At 47.0% G+C, this 8,275-nt stretch overlaps 1 protein-coding gene across 5 annotated transcripts in view; it reads left to right on the top strand.

The window, feature by feature from the left end:
* The window catches only part of SPPL3 (signal peptide peptidase like 3), a 70,756-nt gene that overhangs the window by 5,448 nt on the left and 57,033 nt on the right, over positions 1 to 8,275 (top strand). For 2 of the 5 annotated variants that reach the window (XM_051633832.1, XM_051633833.1), the window contains 2 exons: positions 639 to 768; positions 1,524 to 1,601. In XM_051633832.1, the coding sequence (XP_051489792.1) occupies positions 1,570 to 1,601 (32 nt within the window). In that variant the 5' untranslated portion in view covers positions 639 to 768; positions 1,524 to 1,569. Of the gene's footprint in view, positions 1 to 638; positions 769 to 1,523; positions 1,602 to 7,480; positions 7,835 to 8,275 lie in introns of those variants that run through there. The other 3 variants (XM_051633835.1, XM_051633834.1, XM_051633836.1) reach the window with 2 other exon arrangements.

Raw genomic sequence — 8,275 nt, 5'->3', positions numbered from 1 at the left:
CTTGTGGTTCCATTGATCACCTACATCCAACCCATCTTCATACCAGCCCTGCTCTAAGGTTCTGCTCCCATCTGTTGGGTGACCTCATAAAACACACTTCCTAGCTCAGCTGGAGTCATTTAGTGCCATTCTTAGGGATTCCTTATGACTAAATTGTCTTTTCTGGTCTGAAAATGTATAACTGAGTCTCTCTACTTTTAGTGGCTAAATCAGGGAATAACTTGATATGCATGTGTGGACTTGATGATCCATGAGCATCTCATGAAAATTATTCCTCTTGTGTTATCAACAGGAGAAGGATTTAAAACTGTTGTCTCAGTGGAGGTTTCCTGGGAGCAGTTACTTGTCTCTCTTTTTACACTCCCATTAAGCCCAAGCTAGGAGGAGCCTAACAGGACTGAGACAATGTCCCAACTGTCCCAAGACTGCTGCAGAGTGACCTTGGCCCCTGTTTTCCCTTCGTGGGCACCATTAGCCATGCTCCCTGGGCCCATGCGACAACATGCCAAGTCAGCAGATAAAGGACAGAGCTCCTTTGCAGACTGGACCTTCTCCTCCCTCCAGCCACAGGGACCTGCAGGGCTGCTGGGCTGACCCTTTCCACTAGGACTGGTTTTAACTGCAAGGTTTTGTTTCAGGTGGTGGCTGCACCCAGTGCACCAGGTCCCCTCGCTGCTTTCAGTTAAAAAAGCTCAGGTGGATACAGAAGACTCTCTTTGTATGGCTAAAAAGAAGTAATGATGTGGATACCACATAAAAACATTGAATGTAAGACATTTTATTGTGAACATTAATGTAAGACATCTTTAGTTTCTAAAGATTTTTCTTTTCCCACACTCTTAAAGGGTATTTAAAGAATAGCAAGCATTTTTTTGGGCATTGTTCTATTAATGTTTGGATGCAATTTCCATGCATTTTATTTTTTTATTAGTTTTCCTAATTTCCCCTCCCCTAGGTGGACATGCCAACAATACTGGCTGATGACAGTAACTGTCAATTGTAATTACAGAATCCAACCATAACATGTAGTGTCTGCATGATATGTCCTTATAACTCAAGGACTTTGCAAAGAAAGACAACAGGTTGTGGATCTTCTGCAATATATGACAAAGAAGATTCTGTCATACTGTTGTTTACTTGTGTCTGTCTTTGACATTGTGATTTATTTTACCTAAACTAAGATGGAACCATGGTTTTTACCTAAAAATATTATCCAATCTGTGTTCTGTTAGTATATACACCTGTTGAATGTTTAAAGGAGGGTGGGGACACAGACTATTGAGTTGAGACAAAGAACAGCAATATTTGTGAGGGGAAACTGTAAAGAGAAGAAAATATAGCAACAAATTATCTGTCTCTATTATGTGGTTTCAAAGATTCTTTATTCACCCAGAAGTCCTGTTGCTGTTGCTTTTGCTTGCCTTGAAGACCTTCAGCTGCAGAGGCTTTCAAAACAGCCTGTCTTGAAACCAGTGAACTCTCAAGTCCATAAAACAAACAGATGTTCATTTCTGTTATGTTAGGACCTCACTGAATGCTGCAATTGGATGCCATGTGGAGAATCCTTAGATGAATATGGAAACCTTTCAAATACAGAGGAGGTAAATATTCTCTACTGCTTTATCCTGAGAGACTTTTTCCCTTGGTCTGTTAGAATTGTCCATTTTAAACTAGAGGAGCCTGGACAATTAGCAAAAGGAGAAGTAAACTTCGACACTGTCAACTTTACCTTCACTCCCAGCTTGTGCTGGTGAATGATTCAGCCCTCCCTTCAGTATTCCAGAGTCTTAGTGCAGGAAAACCAATGAGCTTTTCAGTGTTTCTTAAATGCTGTAAGATCCTCGCACTCAGACTGAACTTTTGGGAAGCAAAATTGAATTAACCAGCACTCCTATTTTATACCCTGGCACTAAGGATTGCAGGGTATTTCTTAGATAATTACAAGTGCCACAATATACAGTTGTGAAGTACTAAGAATAGCAGAGGTCAGGGGTGGAAGTTGCAAAGATTAACCAGCTAGATTATAGTTCTAGTAGTACAGCAAGAGCTAAACTGTAGAGTGCCATAATACAGACCACATTTTTCTGCACTTGGGTTTTGCCTGGAGCATAGATCTTTGAAAGAAAAGGATTTGGTTTTGCTTAGGTGTAACAAATGTGGGTGAGGCCTCTTAAATTCAGTGCTTCGCTAACAAGACATGAGCAGCTTTAAAACACTGAATTCTTCAGTTTAATAGCAGGTGTGCAAACAATGTTACATTAAGAGATCAGTTTGGATGCAGTAATCAGAAGAAATTAAATTTTTATTTTAATGGCAAGCTTAATAAAGATGTTTAAACATATTCAACTACTTTGCATTGTCCTGTGTACACTAAGATGCAACTTCTGTTGCTTGACCTTTGCATTTACCAACTAACCCTACTTCTTTTATTAATTTATTCCTTTCTCCTGAAGTAGCCTATGGTCTGGTAACACTGTGTGACAGCTATCTTATAAAACTGGGTTTCTGGCATTCTCCAGCATCCTTCCAGGCAAGGATGTCTTTAATGGAATTCTATTTTATTGGTAAATAATAGTCTGTCTTGATGAACCCTTCTGATGTAAACCCTTCACTATTACATGTGATAAAGTAGTTGAACTGTAGATTACTTAACACTGAGAATAAATGCATGAAAGTGTCAATGGGTACATAATAGGAATGTTGTTATTATATGAGACTTAGTGGTCTGTGTTCTGCTTATTACACTAGGACAAAACCAAAGTAATGGACAGCAGTCCTGTAAATAGAGTGGAAGGCAGAATAGACTCCCAAAGCCTGACTTCTTGTATCAACACCATTTTAACCTTTGATGTTTCCATCATTATATCCATTATTAAGTGTACATAGTGAAAAATAATTTGCTGGGATAAAACCAGTCTAATGTGGCTTGAAGGAGCATAGAGAGAAGGAAAAAAACCTAAATATATTTATGATAAAAGTGATATCAGAGGGAGTCTGTATAGTTCCATTAATACAGTGATAAAATTTCCATTGGCAAAAGAAACAGAGAAATGGTTATTTTAGTAATTCTTTACCATTTGACTGTTCTTCCTGCTGAGACTGTTAAATGCTTTATTGGCCTGAATGATATTAACATCATCCCTTCCTTGAAATGCTAGAGCTATTATTACAACATTCACCCTTATTTCTGAGGTTGGGGAAAAAAAAAGCTACATGAGTACCAAAAGTGATATTATCTGTGCATTGGGAGATTGGTCCCAAATGGCACATTGGGAGTGTGAAAAATGTGAGATAATTGTGATTTATATATTGTTTTCAGAGGGTTGGATTTCAGTTATTTGTACAAACCCCAGGCATCTCAGTGGGAAAGGACTCACTTAAATACAGTTTTAATGTTCCAAATATATACCTATTTACATTTTAGTTTAGTAGTGTTTATTGAAAATGCGTGAGTATAATAGAAAATGTGTGATTTTACAGAGAAGGAAGCTGGGTTTTGATTTTTTTTTTTTCTGGTGGTGCCTCCTTCCCTGTTTTCAGTAGTACAATCAGAAGCAGAACAACCAGAACTTTCAGAGCCAAGGGAGCAAGGTTACCTTTGACTGAGACACTGGAGTAACTTGACAAGTTTCTTCTTACCACTGTTTGTAGGAGTCAGTTGCATTCAGAAGAACAAATGTTTTATCTCTAAAGACAACATTAGTTAAGCTTTGGGATCCTCAGTGAAACTCAGGCTAAGGTGTAACAACCATTAAGAACTGGCCTGGATGCAGAACTAGGAGACATGGTGTGATAATGCCACAGGGCATGATGGATTTGAATTATAGGTGGTCTCTCTACATTCCTTTTCCTGTGTGGGGAAACAGGACTGCATCCTTCTTCATGGTCATCCATCTGTCTCCCCCTTCACTTACTCACTGTTTCTACCATCAGGGTGAGGATGAGATTGGAGAGCAGGAGCAGCTCTGCAGTTCAGTTAATGAAGGAGTTTCCCACTAGGTGGTAGTGAAGAGAACCGTGTCACACTTACTGGTCAGTTCACATTTTAATTATTTTTATCGAGGGGACTCCCACAAGAATCTTCCAAGCAGAACAGCCTAGCAAAGCTCTGAACTATACTGTAAAAACCTAATTAAAAATGTTTTTGGTTTTGCCTTCCCTTTCTGCTCATTTCCATGCTATTTGTTCCTCCCAAACCCAAGCAGGGTTGACAACTATACCTGTCACATCCCTTCCTGAAAGGTGATTTGACTACATGAAGCTATTTGGGTTCTCTTTCCACCTCCATTACAGCAGAACCAAGACATGGTTAGCTAAATGTCATCTACTGACATTTAAGCAAGCTGGAGATGAGGACTCTTTGTAGCCAGTACTTTTATCTGATTTTTCTCCACCACACTTGGCTCTGGGAACTACCCTTCCAAACATAAGAAGAACAAAATACTTTATTTTTGTTTACTGCTAGTTTTGAAATACCTTGACAGGTCTAAGTAATGCATCAGTCTACATCAAAGGTTCCAGACAGAACAGGTATTTTGGAAGGACTTTGTAATGTCAAAGCAAACCACCAGTGAAATTCAGAGTAAAGCTCTCTTGCAGGTCCAAACAAAGACTGTACAAAAGATATGCTGAGAAAATTATCTGGGGAATACAAGCAGTGCTCCAATTTGCTGTGAGAGCAGATGCTGGGTCTGCAAGGAGGAATGAATTTCTCCTGTGAATTCATCCCACCACTATCCTGTAATGATAGAGCAAGCTTGTGAAATAATTTAGGAGTCTAATCACAAAGCCTGAGATGCTGAAAAAATGTATGCTTTAATTGCTCATCAACTATAAATCATTTATGCCAAATTAATGTGCTGGAAATTCTGCAAGACTGAGAAATTGGAAGCTATTTCAATAAGGACACAAAGCAGGGATATAATTTCATAGATACCAATATCAGTTTAACATCCTATTATCAGGAGAAAAAATAAATTAAGAAAACTTTTTAGTACCAAGACAAGGCTGAAGCACTGATTTATCTTTCCCTGCACTGATTCAAAAGGATGGAGAGGTTTGTTTTTCCTCTTACATTTGCTCTATCATAATCTGTGAAAAGAGGAGAATAATCAGGCATCCCAAAGGCACTGGTGTTGCACCACAGGAGAGGGAGGATTCCCAATGATTTGTCCATTTTGTAATTGTTACTGTAGATTTTTCTGCTGTGCTGAGAGAGAATAAAGGCGGGGAACCTGTGCAAGTCCCACCAGGAACTCTGAGCAATTTCTAACAGGATATATATGTGGGAACACTGGTATTTCCACCAAAAGTGATCAGTTATGCTGTGGACCCCAAAGCTCAAGCTTTTGAGTATGACTTGCTCCTCTCTCCTTGCATCGTATCCACCAAAGCTTTCCACACCTGCTGAGGTGGGCACCAGTCCTGCACATGGGGTACAAGTTGGAGGGAAAAGAGCTGTATGGTCAAACAGGGGAGGAAGTTTTTCAAGGTAGCCCAGCCTCAGCTGGATAAGACAGTCCACCTGGCTGCCATGACTGACCCCAGCAGGGATCCCAGTAAGCTAGTCAGTCACAGTACTTTCAGTATTTCCACCTCAACAGTTGATAAATCCGATTCTCAAAGAGATTTTAGTAAGTGGGTAGAGGGGTGATTATGTCAGGAGCTCTAAGGTCATTCCTGTCCACAAGGCCAAAGGGCTGTGGAAAGCAGGATTTGGATCCTGAGGTGTAACAACCACCCTAATCACTGGTTTTCAATGCATAAAGACAGATGCACATGGGGGTAGAACCTTAAAATTCCAGCACCATCATACTAAAAGCAGCATTTAACTGAAGCACCAGAATCCCAGGCGTTCCCTCTGCAGTGCCCCAAGACTTCAGGAACATGCTGCAGTTTCCTCTTTATGGATGAAGGAACCAAGCTATCAGAGATGAAGTGAGCCACCCGAGGCTACACAGCCAACTGGTCACAGACCTGAGAAGAAATGAACCATTCCTCACTCAGAATTCTGTGTCGTGACTACACACCAGCCCAAGTTCTTTTCCATTTATGAAAATAAACAAGATGGACAAAAAGGGAGTAATTTATTCAATCCACTAATAGAAATAAACTAGAGAGGGCTCCAAATGCCATTATAGAGGCATCTGGCATCTCTGTAGATGCAATGAGAATGTCCCATTAATTTTTTGAAAACTGTAGCAAAATTACATTAAGGCATAGAATTTCTCCATGGTGTTTTTTTTTTTTTTTAAAAACAAATACCTATTTTTACCAGACCCGGGCATTGTTCTTCTGTTTATATTTAATGCAGTTACATCATCTCCAACTGTACATTAAAACTGGCTCTTCTCCCTCCCACACCAAAAGGAACAATGAACTAGGCAGCACAGCTGGGCTGGAACAATAGCTCTGAAGACCACAAAGCCCCACTCGCACAAATTGCTACAAGTGAAGTAACAGGAGGTCAGGGTTACTCAAGTGAACAAACCCACGGCACCAGTTCTGCTTTGGCAGAGCTATAATCAAGGACTGAGGATTTGGCAGCAGCACCAAAGAGCCCAGAGAGGAGAGACAAGGCAGGATCGACAGCCACCAGCCCCTCTGCCTGGGGCTTGCACCGTTTGAGTTGGTAATAGCAGGAAGAATATTAGTATTTGGTCAAAGTATCTTGAAAGTTATTTTCCTTCCTTAAAAAATATCTCGAGCATTTGATCGCATTTATTTTACTGGCTGTATTTAAAAAATAACCCACTCAAAGACACAGCAATCTCCAGAAACGCGCTGTGAATGTAAACACTGGAATTTACGAATTATCCTGCTTGACCTTTGCATTTACCAACTAACCCTACTTCGTCAGGAAAACCCACCACAGCAGCAGCCCAGCGGGGCCGTGCTCGGACAGTCCCACATTCCTGCGGGATGGCAGGAGCCAGCGGCCGCTTTCCCGGCCCCGCCGGCCGGAGCAGCCCCGGCGGGCAGCGCTGCGCCCAGCCCGGCTCCCGCTGGGGTCCCCCGGGCCGAGCTCCTCACCCAGAAGCGCAGCCCCTGCCCTGCCCTGCCCACCCGGCGCTGCCCGGAGCGCGGCCCGAGGGACGCGGCTTCTGCCGCTCGCCGCAAAGGACCGGCCGGTTCGGGAGCCGCGCCTCCCCGCCTGCAGCCCGGAGCAGCTCTAACCACCCGCCCGCAGCTCGGCTGTTACCGGCGGGGAAGCCCCGGCCGCCCCGCTCGCTCCTCCAGCGGCCGCTCCCGGCGGGGGGGAAAGCGGCTCCGAACCCACCCGCCCGCCCGCGGGGCTGCGGCGCGAGGCGCGGCCGGGCCCGACAACCAGCGCCGCCGCCGCCGCCGCCTCCCTCCCCCGCAGCGCCTGCGCGCGGCCGGCAGGGCGGCACGTGAGGGTGTTGTGGGCACGTGATCCCGCGCGCCGCCCGGCTCCGCCTCCCGCCGTCCGCGAGCGCGGGGACGCGGCGCCGCCTGGCCCGGCCCGGTGCCCGCCCGGCGCCTCCGCCCCGCCCCGCCCGCCATGAGGCCCGGCCGCCGCGGGCGCCCCAGCGCGGCCCTGCCTCGCGGCTGCTGAGCCTCCGCCACCACCATCGCCCTCTCCGCCATCCGCTCCCCGCCCGGGCGGGGACCCCCCCTGCGCTCCCCTCCCTCCTCACAGCCGCCGCCATGTTGGGCCGCGAGCCGCAGCGGGGCCGCCACTGAGCCCCGGAGCCTGCCAGGCGGAGGAGGAGGCGGAGGAGGAGGCGGAGGAGGAGCCCGGGGCCCGGCCGCCCCGCACAGCCCAGCCGGCCGGCCGCCCAGCCGCAGCCATGGCGGAGCAGACCTACTCCTGGTGAGCGGCGGGGCTGAGGCGCTGCGGGCCGCGGGGAGCGGGCCGGGGCCGGGTGGGCCGCGGGGGGGTCCGGCCTGGCTGCCTGCCGCCGGGCCGGGGGCCGGATCCGCAGCGGGGAGGGGGCGCGGCGGGGCTGCTGCGGGGGCTGGGGCCGAGCAGGGGCCGAGGGGCTGGGGCCGGGGGTTTGAGCGCGGCCGAGCGGGAGGGATTAAGGGGGAGGGAGCGGGGAGGCGGTGTGAGTGAGGGGTGGCTGGTGTGTGAGGATCCCCTCGGCTGGCGGGCGGGGAGCGGGAGAGGATCCTGGGGAGCGGCTGTCATCCTCCTCCGTCCCGAGGGCTCCTCAGGTGAGCTGGGTTTCTGCGGGGCTGGAGCTGCTGCCCCGCCATCCGCCGGGCCCGCGGCGGGGCCGGTGCGTGCTCTGGGGCTGTGAGGCGGCAGGTG

The sequence above is a fragment of the Apus apus genome, chromosome 16 (assembly GCF_020740795.1).
Source record: "Apus apus isolate bApuApu2 chromosome 16, bApuApu2.pri.cur, whole genome shotgun sequence".
In the NCBI taxonomy this organism is placed as follows: domain Eukaryota; kingdom Metazoa; phylum Chordata; class Aves; order Apodiformes; family Apodidae; genus Apus; species Apus apus.
Note: the sequence above shows the minus strand (reverse complement) of the source record. Positions and strands in the feature narration are given on the sequence as shown.